This window comes from Ranitomeya imitator, chromosome 7 (assembly GCF_032444005.1).
Source record: "Ranitomeya imitator isolate aRanImi1 chromosome 7, aRanImi1.pri, whole genome shotgun sequence".
NCBI lineage: Eukaryota > Metazoa > Chordata > Amphibia > Anura > Dendrobatidae > Ranitomeya > Ranitomeya imitator.
The window spans coordinates 139,249,712-139,269,148 of NC_091288.1; the positions used below are offsets into that span (position 1 = coordinate 139,249,712).

Consider the following 19,437-nt stretch of genomic DNA (forward strand, 5'->3'; position numbering starts at 1 on the left):
TCATCAAGTCAGGTGTCAGAAATATTGAATTCATGATGCACATATAACAGCCTCATGAATTCACTATTTCTGACACATGTACAGGTGAGCATAGATATGCCGTGTTTATGACCACCATTGTCCCTTCACTTTGTGTGGAATATTACGTACACAGATGAGAAAATGGAGGTTATACAAGGCAGTTCTCTACTCACCAGGTCAAGTGTCCTAACTAATGAGTTTTTGGACACCTGACCTGTTGAGTATAGTTCTGCTGTGTATTTCCGCCATTTTCTCTTCAGTCTGCAACACTAGTCACAGACTAAAGGAAGAGATTATGGAGATAATACATGAATTCTTTTTTTGGCCCATCTCATATTTCTATACTAAAGACACACAAAGCTGCAGTCATTTATTTGCTAACTACTGGAGCTATGATGTGGCCAAAAAATTAATTAAGTGTTAGGTGCACAGTGTGTGTTGACGGCGACGAAAGACACAATAAACCACACATAATTGGGGGCAAAACATAATATTATTTATTTTTTTACACAAAGTTTAAATTTAACTGCGCCTGCTTGGGGTAGAGTGATGTAAACAGGGGGTGTGAAGCAGTGAGGCCTGGCTGACAGTGGACGACGCAGGGGTGGCAGGAGAAGGGGCAATTAAACTTGAGGGGTCTGGTAGTTTGGGGATAGGGCTTGATACATGAGAGGCTTGAGACGCACTGGATGGGTGAGACAAACCTGACATTACAGACACACTGGGAGGTGAAGGGGGAGGAATATTAAGAGTCCGCTGTTTTTTTTTCTTTTCTGGGATTGCCGAGTTCTGGGAAGCCTCGGAGGACTCATTTGTCGTGGCATGGTCATGGTGGGTGATGTGTTAGGGTCTGGCTGCACCGTGCCAGAGTCCATACTGCTTGTAGAGCGTGCAGCCATGCCAGAGTCCATGGTGCTCATAGAGCGTGCATCCATGCCAGAGTCCATAGTGCTCGTAGAGCGTGCAGCCATGCCAGAGTCCATAGTGCTCGTAGAGCGTGCAGCCATGCCAGAGTCCATAGTGCTCGTAGAGCGTGCAGCCATGCCAGAGTCCATAGTGCTCGTAGAGCGTGCAGCCATGCCAAAGTCCATAGTGCTCGTAGAGCGTGCAGCCATGCCAGAGTCCATAGTGCTCATAGAGCGTGCAGCCATGCCAGAGTCCATAGTGCTCGTAGAGAGTGCAGCCATGCCAGAGTCCATAGTGCTCGTAGAGCGTGGAGCCATGCCAGAGACCATAGTGCTCGTAGAGCTTGCAGACATGCCAGAGTCCATAGTGCTCGTAGAGCGTGCAGCCATGCCAGAGTCCATAGTGCTCGTAGAGCGTGCAGCCATGCCAGAGTCCATAGTGCTCGTAGAGCATGCAGCCATGCCAGAGTCCATAGTGCTGATAGAGCGTGCAGCCATGCCAGAGTCCATAGTGCTCATAGAGAGTGCAGCCATGCCAGAGTCCATAGTGCTTGTAGAGCGGAAGGCCATCCAGGGTCCTGCTGCATCGTGGTGGTGGCGGTACGGAAGGCCATGCCAGGGTCCTGCTGCATCGTGGTGTCAGTGGAGGAGGTCCAAGCAGGAGCAGCGGTTGTCATGGTGGTGGCAGTGGGCTGTCCAACAGCACTCGGCATAGTGGTGGTGCTGTACTGGTGTCCAGCAGTGCTAGGAATAGAGGTGGTCATGCAGTGGTATGCAGCAGAGGTCGGCATTGAGGTTAATCGTGACAGTGAAGGCACAGGTGGATATGCCGCCACTGTCTGCTGAAAATACCGACTCTGCTGCATAGCCTGCACATAAGCAGCATTGCAGGCCTGCCTGACACTAAGCTGGAGATCAGGAGTAAGGTGTTCCGACATGCCCTGCTCAATTTGGTTAAAAAAATGATGTGCTGGCCCCTGGAGGTGGGCTATTTTTTGGTCAAGGCTTTTGGTGACCTCCTGGATACGTGTATTCATGTGGCTAAGGGAAATATCCATTCGGTCACCCAAAGCCTTAAGTCCTTCGTGAAAAACCGAGCTCAAGTGCAAAAACTCGGGCATGAGGGACCTGTCTTATGCCCTCTGCCGCTGCCCGGAGGAGCCCAAAAAAAGGGCAGTTGCAGAGGACTGGGAAAGAGGAAGACCTGATGGACCAGCTTCCTGTTCTCCAGTTTGGTGGCAGGCCCACTTGCTGCAGCGCTGCTCGATGGCTGGGATGGGTCCGTGGCTGTTTGATGAAGGACCGTTCCAGAACCTGGGCCAACAGTAGTGCTCCATGTGCTGTGAAAAAAGGAAAAAAAAAAATTAATACCAAAAATTAAACACGACAACTCCTGTGGAATAGAAACATACAGATTATGGCAATACAACACAACCTAATGCACGAGATAAATACTTATGTTCTCTGGGCAAGGACCGGTCTTAAAAATGCCAGAACACGATGGTATTTGTACTTTCGGATCCTTGCTCCTGAACCACTGGGAACACGGCTCTCTTGACGCAGGTCCTTGTTGAAGTGGTCCTTCATCGAACGCCAATGTGTTTTGACTTTGGCCACTGTTAAAAAAAACCCGTAATGGTCAGAAAATGGACTTTTGCCCGTGCTCACACAACTGTGTGTGATGAGAGAAACTCCTGAGAGTTTCTTTCATCACACACAGTTGAGTGAGCACGGCCAAGGTCTCTGCTGCTTCACACTGCAGTGCAATACTTACCAAATGCATTTCGGACCCGAGTCGGGGCGTTGTCCCAGCCATCCCACATCGCTTTGGCCACCTCATTCCATAGGCGCCGGATCTTTACGTTGTTTGAGTGCAGTGGATCCCGGGTGTCCCACAACGGGACTAGCTCCTGGACCAAGGAGATGAGGAGGTCATTTTCTATGAGGTCTTCATCCCATTCTGGATCCTAAAAATTAAATAAAGACATTAATGTTGGATACATTAACATAAGGAAAAGAAAGAAAACAGAGGCTGAGAAATGGCATGAATAAGGAATGTGAAGATATAAAAGTAGTTCAGAAGAGAATTAAAAAGAAAGAGTGAAGTACAGAAAGGAAGATTAAAGAATATAACAGTGAGGATACAACAGTCAGCCTTGTATACGTACACGCTACCGCCTTGCCACCCGGCCGTGACTCCGCTGCTCCTGCCCAGTCTCTGCTGCAGTAGAAGAAGTGCTCTAAAAAAATGAAAAACAAAAAATTGTCATATGTGTAGATTTGACAGTGAATACTTACCAATCTGAGGAGGTGAGTACACACTTCACTGACATGTTCTACTTCGGAAGGCCCAGGGCGTTGCTCCTCATCAGAAGAAGAAGACATTCTGATGCATGCAGAAAGAATTGTTCAGAGGTTTGTTTTCTCAAAGGTGCTGTGGTCTGTATGTTCTGCTTGGCTGTCTGCTGTGGTCCGTCTGTTCTGCTTGGCTGTCTGCTGAGTAGTGACCTGAAAATGTCCACTACCTCCCTTTATCACCTGGTATCTGGGGGGTGGCTTATCAGTGTCTAGACATGTTTTTCTCTGGTGCAACGCATGCTTTTACGAACGCAAGCAAACGCATGTGCTTGTGGACGCATGCGTTCACATAGACAGCAGTGCGTTTTTTTGGCGCATTCCTTATGCAATTGACCGCATACGTTTATAGGCGGCAAATTGACGCCTCTAAAAATTACTACATGTTGCATTTCCATGCATGCATCGTCAAACGCGGCCAAAAGCAAACGATCGCAGACGCATGCGTCCCTAATGTTAAATATAGGAATACACAACGCATGCGGATATATGCGGAAGAAACGCTGCGGACATAACCGCAAATGTGAAACCGGCCTTATACATGTTGTCCCTACTCCAAGCTGTTCAGGCCTGAGAGACAACTACCAATTAAGTAAATCAGGTGGTATGCATCTCTGTAATGAAGAGGGGTGTTGTCTAATGACATCAAAACCCTATATAAGGTGTGCTTAATTATTAGGCAACTTCCTTTGTCAAAATGGGTCAGAAGAAAGATTTGACAAGCTCTGAAAAGTCCAAAATTGTGAGATGTCTTTCAGAGGGATACAGCAGTCTTGAAATTGCCAAACTTTGTAAGCGTGATCACCGAACAATCAAGCATTTCATGGCAAATGGCCAACAGTGTCGCCAGAATCATGTTGGGGAAAAAAGACGCAAACTAACTGCCCATGAATTGAGGAAAATCAAGCGTGAAGCTGCCAAAATGCCATTTGCCACGAGTTTTGCCATATTTCAGAGCTGCAACATTACTGGAGTAACAAAAAGCACAAGGTGTGCGATACTCAGGGACATGGCCAAGGTAAGGAAGGCTGAAAAACGACCACCTTTGAACAAGAAACATGAGATAAAACGTCAAGACTGGGCCAAGAAATATCTTAAGACTGACTTTTCAAAGGTTTTATTGACTGATAAAATGAGAGTGACTCTTGATGGGCCAGATGGATGGGCCAGAGGCTGGATCAGTAAAGGGCAGAGAGCTCCACTCCAACTCAGACGCCAGCAAGGTGGAGGTGGGGTACTGGTATGGACTGGTATCATCAAATATGAACTTGTGGGACCTTTTCAGGTTGAGGATGGAGTGAAGCTCAACTCCCAGACCTAGTGCTAGTTTCTGGAAGACAACTTCTTCAAGCAGTGGTACATGAAGAAGTTGGTATCGTTCAAGAAAAACATGATTTTCATGCAGGACAATGCTCCATCACATACCTCCAACTACTCCACAGCGTGGCTGGCCAGTAAAGGTCTCAAAGAAGAAAAAATATTGACATGGCCCCCTTGTTCACCTGATCTGAACCCCATAGAGAACCTGTGGTCCCTCATAAAATATGAGATCTACAGGGAGGGAAAACAGTACACCTCTCGGAACAGTGTCTGGGAGCCTGTGGTGGCTGTTGCATGCAATGTTGATCGTAAACAAGTCAAGCAACTGACAGAATCTTTGGATGGAAGGCTGTTGAGTGTCATCATAAAGAAAGGTGGCTATATTGGTCACTATTTTTTTGGGGTTTTGTTTTTACATGTCAGAAATGTTTATTTCTAAATGTTGTGCAGTTATATATTGGTTTACCTGGTGAAAATAAACAAGTGAGATGGGGATATATTTGTTTTTTATTAAGTTGCCTAATAATTCTGCACAGTAATAGTTACCTGCACAAACAGATATCCTCCAAAGATAGCCAAATCTAAAAAAAAAACCCACTCCAACTTCCAAAAATATTAAGCTTTGATATTTGAGTCTTTTGGGCGAATAAGCCTCCTTACCTTGACAAGCCAGCTGGTATGTCACTCTCCATAAGGAGAAACGTTACCCCTTAGACCCCAGTCCAGAGCCTCTCACCTAGCCAAATCAGTTCTCATGCTTCGCACTGACGAGGGCCAACAGCCCGAAACACCGTGTCTGCGAATTGAGATACTGATTTGGCTTTTATCCTAAGTCATATTGCACGACTCGATAAAGAGTTGATTGTGACTTGTAGGATCGCTACTTCCAACAGGTGGCGCTATAGAGTTTAAGTCCTCTTTTCCTCAGAAGAGGCTATTTGCATATTTAATTTCCCAGAGGAGCATTGCACGGCGAATAAGCCTCCTTACCTTGACAAGCCAGCTGGTATGTCACAAAAAAACACACACCCTTTTTCTTGCAAATGTTGGGGGAAACATATGACGTGAATGCAAACCCCAGCTACATGGGTTCCTCTAACTCCGCAAATATAGCTTCACCCCCGGACCTTCCCTCCAACACTGGGATCTTGTCTCGGAAAGAGGGCTCAGAAGCAGGTAGTCTTATCCATGTGTCCCGCAAGCATCTATCCACCCAAATAGTCAAAGACATGGCAGCCTCCAGTAACACAGGAGTTTCATACACTGCTAATGCCTCCTTTAACCTTTCAGTGAGGCCCTGAAGAAATTGGCTTCTGAGAGCCGGGTCATTACATTTGGTATCAGTTGATCACCTGCGGAATTCAGAGCTATAAGTCTCAACTGAACAATTCCCTTGCTGAATGCAACGCAGCTTAGATTCAGTTAAGGAAATACCATCAGGATCATCATAGATCAGGGCAAGGGCTCTGAAAAACTCCTCCACAGACAGGAGACAAATAGAATTCTGTGACAGAGAAAAAACGCAGGACTGAGGTTCCCCCTGCAACAGTGAAATAACAATTCTTACTCGTCACTCCTTATCTCCAGAGGAGTAAGGACAAAGTTTAAAGTACAATTTGCATGCCTCTTTAAACACAAAATACCTGTCCCCACCCCCAGAAAACCTGTCCGGGAGGGCAATTTTGGGTTCAATCTAGATCGGCTTACCTGTAGAGTGCCCCATAATAGGAGCTTGCAGCTGCTGCCGTTCCTGCTGAACCTCAGAACGAAGATCAGTCACCTCCAGTGCCAACCTCTGCAGCTGTCGTACCAGCACTGAAGCGAGATCCATGAACCCAGCAAAAGGAAAAAACCCACACAGAAAAAAAACACACCAAAGAAACTCAGTTTTTTCTTTTGCAAATGTGAAAGGTGGTTGATAATGTGACGCAACATGTAGGAAAGACTAAGTGCAACATGAAGGAATAAGGTAACCAAACAATAGGGAGGGGGGAGTGGAGATCCCTAGACAGATTTAATGTCACCCTGTCTGTTCTATCGTTCTTATATAGGTTCTGCACCTATTGCCGAGCAAGGTACCTAGTCCCTGCCTGACCCTGGTGATATGCCCTGCACTAGGAAGGACAGGATAAGTGCTAGTCAATCCCCACAACCACTAAAGATAGATGGGATACAAAAACAAGGGGGAATACTTAGCTTGAGTAGACTCAAAGAGAAACACGGACATCTTCCAAACACCAGAGAGGAAGATGGCATGTAAGCCGACCCGGGAATCTCATAGAACTAGACAAATTTTCCAAGGAATGATGAATGAAAGGATAAAAATCCCTCAAACAATTTATTTTTATTTTTTTCTTCCTAAAGTGCAAGGAAATGTGTCATCTTTAACTTTAGACATTAACAGTAATTTTAACCAGTTGTGCTCAAGCATTTACATGCCACCGTAGGTTGTGTTCCTTAATTTTTTTAGACCCTGATTTATTCCATATATAGTATCCATTCCAGGATACTTGCACCACACAGTGGGCTTTTAACCCTTTATTTACAAGTATCAACTCCTATTTAGGGGTTTCACTTTGTTTTAACGTACGTCCAATGAAATAGAAGATTTTAGGGGAATTGTTATTATTTCTGTGAACAACTTATAGTAACTTAACCTTCCAGTCTGAGTGTAATTGTTTGTGGATGATTGTTTGTCTTTTGGTCTTTTACAGACACCGAATAACCAATGAAATGTCGTATTTTTGTCTTTAAGGACTCACTGCCCTACATATTGCAGCTCAATGTGGCTCACTTGGAGTTCTCGTATGCCTTCTTTCTTTGAAAGCAGATTATATGTTGTGTGACCATCGTGGATGGATGCCAATACATTTTGCAGCTTTTTACGGGGCAGTTCCCTGTATCCGAGCTCTTTGCAGAAAAGATTGTTCTTTATTGGAGATGGAAACAGCTGCTGAGTAAGTAGTATTGTGGAAATTAAAATATTTTTAATATAAAACTGCTACTTTTACAAAGTATGACACTATTATGTACTATTGTTTGCCCTACTGATTTCCGTAGATGATGTTTGCCAACAGAATATTTTAATGGAGGATTCCAAACAAATGTAATTTACACCCAACGTTATTCAAACAGTATGTGCTTTGCCACCCATTGATTTGGCAGACATAAACTTCTAACATAAGCAACTGCACATAATTTCATATGTTATCAGAAATCATTACTCACGTTAATTATGTATGTCTTCCGTTTTTTTTTGGAGTGGTCAGTTGTATAAAAAAGTACAGTAAACCGAAATCGAAAATAGGTCTAGCAACGTCTACCTGTGACTAGTAGATGAAAAAACATTATTTTTGCATCATTCTGCTTGTATGGATCAATGAGCCTATTCATCATATTTACGGTGGCATGTAAAAGTTTCGGCACCCCTGGTCAAAATTACTCTTATTCTGAACAGTTAAGCAAGTTGAAGATGAAATGATCTCTAAAAGGCCGAAAGTTAAAGATGACACATTTAAGTTGTATTTTGGGCAAAGCAAATATACCTTTTTTCATCTTTTACATTTTAAAAATTACAAAAACGAAAATGGTTCAATGCAAAAGTTTGGGCACCCTTGGAGATTTGTGTGCTCAGATAACTTTGACCAAGGTATCAGACCATAATCAGCCTGTTAGGGTTGTGGCTTGTTCACTGTCATCGGTAGGAAAGGCCATGTGATGCAAATTTCCCAGATTTATGAAAACCCAGCCTCCTCTAACCTTGTGCCAAAAACAGCAGCCATGGGTTCTTCTAAGCAGCTGCCTAGCACTCTGAAAATGAAAATAGTGGAGGCTTACAATGCAGGGGATGGCTATAAGAAGATAGCAAAGTGTTTTCAAGTTGCCATTTCCTCAGTTTTAACTGTAATTAAAAAATAGCAGTTAACAGGAAAAATGGTGGTCAAGATAAAGTCTGAAAGACTAAGCAAAATTTCAGTGAGAGCTGCTCAAAGGATTGCTAGAGAGTCTAGAGATTGCTAGAAAGATTTAGCAGACAGTGAAGCTGTGGTACATTGTTCAACTGTTAAGAGACACCTGCACAAATATGGCCTTCATTGTGTTGCTGTCAATGGCATGGTGAACATTTTCACGGGCAGAGAGAAGAATGGATTCAATGACATTTCAACAAATTCTTGATGCAAACATAACATCTGTAAAGCTGATGTTGAAAAGAGGATAGCTCCTACATATAAATAATGATCCTAAAGACATCTCAATATCCACAATAGACTACCTCAAAAGGCGAAAGGTGAAGGTTGTAGAATGGCCCTCACAGTCCCCTAATCAATGAAAATGTCTCTCCGCACTGACTGTTCAGGCGTGCACACTATATGCGTCATCGCGCCCTCTGACCTGCACAGTCAGAGCCAGAGGATGGGAAGATGGAGCGTGTGGAACGCGGAGAGGTGAATATGTAATACTTACCTGCTCCCGGCGTCCCGCTCCTTCTCCCGGACAGCTGGTCTCCGGGTGCCGCAGGCTCTTCCTCTATCAGCGGTCACCGTTACCGCTCATTAGAGAAATGAATATGCGGCATATTCATTTCTCTAATGAGTGGTCCCATGTGACCGCTGAACAGGGGAAGAGCTGCGGCACCCGAAGGGACAGCGCCAGGAGCCCTGGAAGCAGGTAAGTATTCCTCAGCCCTCTCTCCCCCTCACCCGCCGACCCCACCGCCGTCCGTGACTCGAGTATAAGCCGAGAGGGGCACTTTCAGCCCAAAAATTTGGGCTGAAAATCTCGGCTTATACTCGAGTATATACAGTATATATTTTTTTGGTAGTGCTGCCAAACTTTCTTTAATTTTATATATATATATGTTACTGTAAAAGTCAGAAGGACAGTAAAACCTAGGATTTGCCGGTCAATCTGGACATTCATCGAGGCCTTTACAGTAATATATATTTATATATACAGTATATATATGAGGCTATGTTCAGGCTCACTCCGTATGTAGGAGGCTACATGCGGGGCTTCTACAGTATATAGGAGGCAATAGGGGGGCCCATACTGTATACAAGAGGCTTTGAACAGGCTCATACTGTATATAAGAGGCTAAATGCAGGCTCATAATATATATTTATATATGAGGATATGTGCAGGCCCACATTGTATATAGAAGCCTGTATGGGAGCTCATAGTGTTTATAGCTGGCGATATAGGGGCTCACACTGTATATAGAAGGATATGTGCAGGCTCATACTGTATATAAGAGACTGTGCAGCCTCATACTGTATAAAGGTGGCTATATGGGGGTTCATAGTATGTATAAGATGCTATGTGCGGGCTCATACTGTATATAGGAAGCTATGTGCAGGCTCATAATGTATATAGGAAGCTACAGTATGTGCTGTCTCATACTGTATATAGGAGGATTTGTGCAGGATCCAATTGTATATAAGAAGCTATGTGCGATCTCATACTATATAAAGGAGGCTATGTGCGGGCTAAGGGCTCATAATCACTTGCGCAAGACTCAGATGAGTCTCGCACGGCAATACCGGGCACTGCATCCGCTACTCAAATCGGAGAATGCGGCCACATAGGAATACATGCAGTCGCACGCTCCTTTCCTCTGTGCTAGGTACAGAGCTGGGTATTGCCGTGCGAGACTCATCCGAGTCTCGCGCAAGTGTTGTGAGTTCTGTTTTTGGGCTCCCTCTGGTGGTTACTGATGGTACTGGGTGATTTGTGTTCTGCTGTCTCTGGTGTCCACCTGTTCTATTAGGATTTGTGAGTTTCCTATTTAACCGGGCTTTCTTGTCATTTCCCCGCCGGCTATCAAGGTTATCAGAGTGTTTTGTTACCTCAGCTTCTGGCTTCAGTAATCTTCAGGACAAGCTAAGTTTTGATTTTCTTGTTCCACGTTTTGCTTTATTTTTGTCTTTTCCAGCTTGCATATAATTGTCTCTTTGCTGCTGGTTGCTTTAGTGGGCTGTAGTTGCTCCTCATGTTCCATGAGTTGGAACATGAGTTCAAGTAATTACAGGATGGTTTTTTGAAGGGTTTTTTGCTGCCCGCGCAGTTTACTTTTGTATCCTCTGCTATCTAGTTTTAGCGGGCCTCATTTTGCTGAATCTGTTTTCATACTGTGTATGTGCCTTCCTCTCATTTCACCGTCATTATATGTGGGGGGCTGCTATTTCTGTGGGGTATTTCTCTGGAGGCAAGAGAGGTCTGTGTTTCTTCTAATAGGGGAAGTTAGATCTTCGGCTGGTGCGAGACGTCTAGGATCAACGTAGGCACGTTCCCCGGCTATTGTTATTTGTGTGTTCAGGTTTAGGGTCGCGGTCAGCTCAGGTTCCATCACCTTAGAGCTCGTTGTTGCTTGTCCTTTTGTGATTCCCTGCCATTGGAATCATGACAGCAAGTGAGTATGAGCCCTAATACTGTTTATAGGAGGCTATGTGCAGGCTCACACTGTTTCTAGAAGCCTGTATGACATCTCATAGAGTTATATAGGGTCTCATACTGTACACAGGAGGCTCATACAGTATATGTGGTTATGTGCAGGCTGACACTGCATGTAGGAGGCTATATGGTGGCTCATACTGTGTAGGGGCTCATTCTGTATTCAGGAGGCGTGGAAGGCTCATACTGTATATAAGAGGCTATGTGATGACACCTATGGTATATATGAGTCTATATGGGGGCTCATACTGTATATAGGAGGCTATATCGCGATTTCCGACTGAGAAGCAGGGACGTGCCAGGAGGGTGAGTATACTATATTCACTTGTCCCCGTTCCACCGTTGCACGCCGCTCTGTTTTCCGCGTCCTCTGCCTGTGACATTCAGGTCAGAGGACGTGATGACGTGGTTAGTGCACGCCCTCTGACTGAGCAGTTACAACCAGAGGACCCAGAAGACAGAGCAGCGCGCAGCGGTAGAAGGGGAAAGGTGAATATAGCAAGTGTCTGGAGCATTAGCCAATGGTAACTCCAGCACCTGACCCCCATAGCGTGCTGTTGTCTCCGCCTGCTCAGGCCCCCGGCACTCGGCGCCCAGCGAGGTGAGTATGCCATTTTTTTTCATCGCAGCAGCATATTATGCTATGGAGCATCTTATGGGGCTATCAACCTTTATGGAGCAGCATACGGGGCATATTATGCTATGGAGCATCTAATGGGGACCATCAACCTTTATGGAGCAGCATACGGGGCATATGATACTATGGAGCATCTTATGGGGGCCATCAACCTTTATGGAGCAGCATACGGGGCATATTAAACTATGGAGCATCTTATGGGGGCCATTAACCTTTATGGAGCAACATATTGGGTATATTATGCTATGGAGCATCTTATAGGGGCCATCAACCTTTATGGAGCAGCATATGGGGCATATTATACCATGGAGCATCTTATTGGGGCCATCAACCTTTATGGAGCAGTGTGCGGGGCATAGAGATGGGAGCAGCACATGACAGGATGGGTCACAGGATGGGAGCAGCACATACCAGAATGGGGGCTCAGGATGGGAGCACCACATGACAGGATGGAGGTGCAGGATGGGAGCAGCACATGACATCATGGGGGTGCAGGATGGGAGCACATGACAGAATGGGGTGCAGGATGAGAGCAGCACATGACAGCATGGGGGCGCAGGATGGGAGCACCACATAACAGGATTGGGGCACAGGATAGGAGCACATGACAGGATGAGGGCTCAGGAAGAGCGTAGCACATGATAGGATGGGGTGCAGGATGGGAGCACCACGTGACAGGATTGGGGCGCAGGATGGGAGCAATGACAGGATGAGGGCTCAGGAAGAGAGTAGCACATGACAGGATGGGGTTGCAGGATGGGAGCAGCACATTACAGGATGGGGCACAGGATGGGAGCAGCACATGACAGGATGGGGGTGCAGAATGGGAGCAGCACATTACAGAATGGGTGCGCAGGATGGAAGCAGCACATTCCAGAATGGGGGCGCAGGATGGGAGCAGCACATGACAGCATGGGGGTGCATGATGGGAGCACCACATGACAGGATGGGGGCGCAGGATGGGAGCACCACATGACAGTGTTGGGGAGCAGGATAGGAGCACCTGACAGGATGAGGGCTCAGGATGGGAGCACCACATGACAGGGTTGGGGCACAGGATGGGAGCACATGACAGGATGAGGGCTCAGGAAGAGAGTAGCACATGACAGGATGGGGGAGCAGGAGGGGAGCAGCACATGACAGGATGGGGCGCAAGATGGGAGCAGCACATTACAGAATGAGGGCGCAGGAAGGGAGCAGCACATTACAGAATGGGGGTTCAGGATGGGAGCAGCACATTACAGAATGGGGGCGCAGGATGGGAGCAGCACATTACAGCATGGGGGCGCAGGATGGGAGCAGCACATTACAGTATGGGGACGCAGGATGGGAGCAGCACATTACAGAATGGGGGTGCAGGATGGGAGCAGCACATTACAGAATGGGGGCGCAGGATGGGAGCAGCACATTACAGCATGAGGGTGCGGGATGGGAGCAGCACATTACCGAATGGGGGTGCAAAATGGGAGCAGCACATTACAGAATGGGGGCGCAGGATGGGAGCAGCACATTACAGAATAGGGGCGCAGGATGGGAGTAGCCCATGACAGGATGGGGGTGCAGGATGGGAGCACCACATGACAGGATGGGGGCGCAGGATGGAAGCAGCACATGACATCAAGGGGGTAGAGGTTGGGAGCACATGACAGAATGGGGCGCAGGATGGAAGCAGCGCATGACAGCATGGGGGCGCAGGATGGGAGCACCACATAACAGGATTGGGGCACAGGATAGGAGCACATGACAGGATGAGGGCTCAGGAAGAGAGTAGCACATTACAGGATGGGGTGCAGGATGGGAGCACCACATGAAAGGATTGGGGCGCAGGATGGGAGCAGCACATGACAGCATGGGGGTGCAGGATGGGATTACCACATGACAGAATGGGGACGCAGGATGGGAACAGTACATTACAGAATGGGGGTGCAGGATGGGAGCACCACATGAGAAGATTGGGCTTCCAGATGGGAGCACATGGCAGGATGAGGGCTCAGGAAGAGAGTAACACATGACACAATGGAGGCACGCAAAACAGGATGAGGGCGTAGGATGAGGGGCTGCACATGACAAGATTAGGGCGCAGGATGGAAGCAGCACATACCAGGATGGAGACCATATACCAATATAAATGCTCGCCACCCGGGCGTAGAATGGGTTCAATAGCTAGTACTTTATATAGGAGGATATGTGGGGGGCTCATGCAGTATTTAAGAGTTTATATGGGGGCTCATGCTGTTTGTAGGGATCTGCGTGCTGGCTCATACTGTAAAATAGAGAAATGGATCAGTTCAGAATTGATACAGTACTACCTTAATTAGACCAATGCCAAGTGCAAATCATCATCACAGTTCATGCTTTCTTCTTGGTGGTGAGTCTTCATGATTTCATGTTTATGCACCATAATAAGTTATTGCTACTTTTCTCTTTTATTTGTGCATGTTTGGATTGTCTTTTTAAATTTATTTTGTTGTAAGATTTGATATGTTATTATTTTGGCTGCATTTAAACCCAATGTTGTATTTGCTCCTTATGATTCACAGATATAAATCTACTCCGTTGCTTCTCACAGCCACATCAGGAGCAATTGATGCTTTCAAATATATTATTTCTGTTGGAGGAAATTGGAAAAAGACAGATAGTATGGGAAATAATGTAATTCATTTAGCTGTGCTATATTTCCATACCCAGATTTTAAAATATGTAATAGAATTAAATATTCCAGAGCTACAAGTATGGAATCATCTATTTGGTAAGTTCTGTGTTTAAGCTTGTCAGCTTTCCTGTACATATACAGTGTCTTGCAAAAGTATTCGGCCCCCTGGAACTTTTCAACCTTTTTCATGCATATCATGCTTCAAATATAAATACCAAATGTAAATTTTTGGTGAAGAATCAACAACAAGTGAAACACAATTGTGAAGTTGAACGAAATGTATTGCTTATTTTACATTTTTGTGGAAATTCAAAAACGGAAAAGTGGGGCGTGCAATATTATTTGGCCCCTTTAACTTAATACTTTGTTGTGCCACCTTTTGCTGCGATTACAGCTGCAATTCGCTTGAGGTATGTCTCTATCAGTTTTGTACATGGAGAGGCTGAAATTCCTGCCCATTTATCCTTGGCAAACAGCTCGAGCTCAGTGAGGTTTGATGGAGATCGTGTGTGAACAGCAGTTTTCAGCTCTTTCCACAGATTCTCGATTGGATTGAGGTCTGGACTATGACTTGGCCATTCTAACACCTGGATACGTTTATTTGTGAACCATTCCATTGTAGATTTTCATTGTAGATTTTGTTTTATGTTTGGGATCATTGTCTTGTTGGAAGACAAATCTTCGTCAAAGTCTCAGGTCTCCAACAGGTTTTCTTCAAGAATGGTCCTGTATTTGGCTCCATCCATCTTCCCATCAGTTTAACCATTTTGCCTGTCCCTGCTGAAGAAAAGCAGGCCCAAACCATGATGCTGCCACCCCCATATTTGACAGTGGGGATGGTGTGTTCAGAGTGATGAGCTGTGTGTTGCCTTAACGCCAAACATATCATTTGGCATTGTTGCCAAAAAGTTTGATTTTGGTTTCATCTAACCAGAGCACCTTGCTCCACATGTTTGGTGTGTCTTCCATGTGGCTTGTTGCAAACTTTAAACAACACTTTTTATGGATATCTTTGAGAAATGGATGTCTTCTTGACACTCTTCCATAAAGCCCAGATTTGTGCAGTGTATGACTGATTGTTGTCCTATGGACAGACTGTCCCACCTCAGCTGTAGATCTCTGCAGTTCATCCAGAGTGATCATGGGCCTCTTGGCTGCATCTCTGATCAGTCTTCTCCTTGCTTGAGATGAAAGTTTAGAGGGACGGCCGGGTCTTGGTAGATTTTCAGTGGTATGATACTCCTTCCATTCCAATATGATCGCTTCCACAGTGCTCCTTGGGATGTTTAAAGTTTTGGAAATCATTTTGTATCCAAATCCGGCTTTAAACTTCTCTACAACAGTATCACGGACCTGCCTGTTGTGCTTCAAACAGAACCCTGAGACTATCACAGAGCAGGTGCATTTATATGGAGACTTGATTACACACAGGTGGGTTATATTAATCATCATCAGGCATTTAGGACAACATTTGATCATTCAGAGATCCACAATGAACTTCTGGAGTGAGTTTGCTGCACTGAAAGTAAAGGGGCCGAATAATATTGCACGCCCGACTTTTCAGTTTTTGAATTTCCACAAAAATGTAAAATAACCAATACATTTTGTTCAACTTCACAATTGTGTTCCACTTGTTGTTGATTCTTCACCAAAAATTTACATATGGTATCTTTATGTTTGAAGCATGATATGTGGGAAAAGGTTGAAAAGTTCCAGGGGGCCGAATACTTTCGCAAGGCACTGTATGTCATATACTGTATATATATAAATTCTGTACATATATATCATTGTATCCTGAACTTTCACGATAGCCCCTACAGAAGGTTTCTCTACCTCTTAAAGGCAATTTGTCAGTAGGAACAACTCTCCTAAACCATCTATTTTAGTATGTAGGTCATAGCAAGCTGAATAAAATGATACCTTTACACCCTGCGACTGTTGTATATAGATCACACAGGATACACTGAAACTTTCCTTTACGTACATTAAATAGGGAACACTGAGATTGCTGTTTGTGCAGCGCCCCAGGGTCCTGGTCGTTGCAGTAATGTCATTTCCCTCTAGGGGGGAGTGATGTTACGTTTGGAGGCAAAGGAGAGACAACCGAATCCAGGTATTACAAGCATACAACACATTTTGCACTCCAGGCCACCAGGGGGAGCTAGGCTCCTATTTATTAGGGCACGCCTCACACTTAAAACTGGTAAAACTGGTGACCTGGGGAGGAAGTTAGGCAGTTGCTGGCTGAGCTTCGCTCAGGTAATTGGTCCCTGACAGCGGTGGGATACTGTGAGAGGCCAGGACAGAAGGACATGGAGCTGCGCCTGCCCTTAGTGTGGCAACTTCCAGAAAGAGACACGGAAAGAGAACTGTATTGTAGAGAGGGTGAAGAAGTCATAGCAAAGGAGTGGATATCAGTGGAGTTCTGCCCTACACAGGCTGCGGCCTTCTGAGGCGCAAGATCCTGGTAGCCGGAACACCGTGGGAGCAACAGTCCTTTATGCCTTGCTCCAGAGACCGGCAGGACAGCTAATTTCACGTTACTGATCCGACCCTATACCCAGGAGGCAAGGTGGCACCGCTTAGAGGCTGGGGCATGATAGAGTTCCTGTAAAGCGCCTCAAGCCACCGGTCATACGGGTTTGTCCTATCTATCTGGGGGACAGAGAGAGAGACATAACATCTGTAACATCTTCAACAGTTGTGAGGACCTTATGAGAAGCTTAGCAGTAAGGTACTACAACACACGGCGCTAGAGGAAGGCTACTGATTTCTACCTGAATAAGGGGACTCTGGATTTGCCTCCAATCGGCTGGACTCTGCCTGCACTGCGGTCTGTGCTCTGGACTGTGGATGCTGAAGCCTTCAGTAAAAGGTAAAGAGACTGCAACCTTGTGTCCTTGTTCTTCACTGTGCCTCACACCATCCACCATCTACACACTGGGAAGCCCTGGAGACATACTTCACCTGTGGGAAGGTATACCATCTAGCTGCCATAACATCACCCCAGCGGACCCCTTGGCAGCGTCTGTCACCCTGACCAAATACCATAGGTGGCGTCACGAACATTCCCTTTAAAGACCTTCCCCCTTTAACACGGAGTCCCGAGGGCCATGGACCAGGTCAGCCACCGTGACATCCCCCTGTGAACCGAAGGACCCGTACCGAGTACCCCACTGCCCACGGGAGCACTCCATTTGTACATCACATAAGTTGCATTGAGACTGTGCTGTATATACATCACATAGCAATAGAGATCAACAAATTTGTTTGATTGGAATTGAATTCTATAGGTGTTTTACAAAAATCCACATTCTGTAAAATATAGATTTCTTCTTATTCACTCCATTTAAATTCAACAAAATGGCTGATAGCTGCCATCTTGCTGAAGAGTCGAGGACTGGCAGAAAGTTAACTGTGGTCCGGGACTTCTGGCTGTGAGCAGGCTCACTGTTGCGCATTCGCAATAAACTTTGCGGTCTTCAGCCAAAAATACTAGCTTGGTGCTCACTCTAGATCACATGGATTCACAGAGGCTGCTGTATGCATCACATAGGAAACACTGAGATTGCTGAATACATCACATAGGATACACTGAGATTGCTGTATACATCACATAGGATACACTGAGATTGCTGTATACATCACATAGGAAACACTTAGATTGCTGTATACATCACGTAGAATTCACCTAGATTGCTGTACACTTCACATAGAATACATGGAAATTGCTGTGTACATCACATAGGATACACTGATATTGCTGTATACATCACATAGGATACACTGATATTGCTGTATACATCACATAGGATACACTGATATTGCTGTATACATCACATAGGATACACTGATATTGCTGTATACATCACATAGGATACACTGATATTGCTGTATACATCACATAGGATACACTGATATTGCTGTATACATCACATAGGATACACTGATATTGCTGTATACATCATATAGGATACACTGATATTGCTGTATTCATCACATAGGATACACGTAGATTGCTGTATACATCACATAGGATACACTGATATTGCTGTATACATCATATAGGATACACTGATATTGCTGTATACATCACATAGGATACACTGATATTGCTGTATACATCACATAGGATACACTGATATTGCTGTATACATCACATAGGATACACTGATATTGCTGTATACATCACATAGGATACACTGATATTGCTGTATACATCACATAGGATACACGTAGATTGCTGTATACTTCACATAGAATACACGGAGACTGCTGCACATAAATCGCATAGAATACACTGAGATTGTGCTTTTTACATTACGTGGGTTACTGCATATTGACTTTTAGATGTGCTACTACCAATATGTAGCACTAAGGTTCAGGTCCTTTTCTGGGTTACTGCATATTGACTTTTAGATGTGCTACTACCAATATGTAGCACTAAGGTTCAGGTCATTTTCTTCTCTGAAGTTTCCATTTTCATATATAATCTCCCAGAAAAGTATTGCATGGCCTATCCTCACCCCAGTATGTCAGGCAAATCACTCTCCACAAGGAGATGCTTTACCCTGTAGATCCATGTCAGAGGCCTCTCATCCAGCCAAGTAAGAACTGTTTGCACTGATGAGGGGCAAATACATGTCTGCAAACAGAGTGTTTGGTTGTGCTATTATTTTTAATCATGTCAGTCTCCACAAAGAGAGATGAGACCCCTTAGATCCACATCAGAGGCCTCTCAACCATCCAAATCAGACCTCTTGGCACAGCGGGAATGTGCCCTCTTGGGTAGATGGCCAGTGCAGGACTGGTTTACTTTTAAAGGGTGTGTTTCTCATTGTGGTTACACAATGCTGTACAAAAAATTTGGAGACATTCTCCTGCTACACATCCCACAGACCTTCCAAAAGGAAGACGACAGTGTGCTGCCGAACACTATGCAAGAGGTAGTGGTGGCACTGGTCATCCTTCAAAAAACAGTTAGTGTCCACTTGTTCTGGACAAATATACAAGCTATTTCATTGCTGCCCACAGACTATTTATTTTATTCACTTATATAGCGCTATCATATACCACAGCGCTTTACAAACATTATC

The 19,437-nt window shown here is 45.1% G+C and overlaps 1 protein-coding gene across 1 annotated transcript in view; it reads left to right on the top strand.

Annotated features, from left to right (window-relative positions):
• Positions 1-19,437, top strand: part of ANKAR (ankyrin and armadillo repeat containing) — a 577,406-nt gene that overhangs the window by 185,312 nt on the left and 372,657 nt on the right. Inside the window, exons 9-10 of the mRNA XM_069733853.1 lie at positions 7,357-7,558; positions 14,229-14,437. Coding sequence (XP_069589954.1) covers positions 7,357-7,558; positions 14,229-14,437 — 411 coding nt within the window. The remainder of the gene's footprint in view (positions 1-7,356; positions 7,559-14,228; positions 14,438-19,437) is intronic.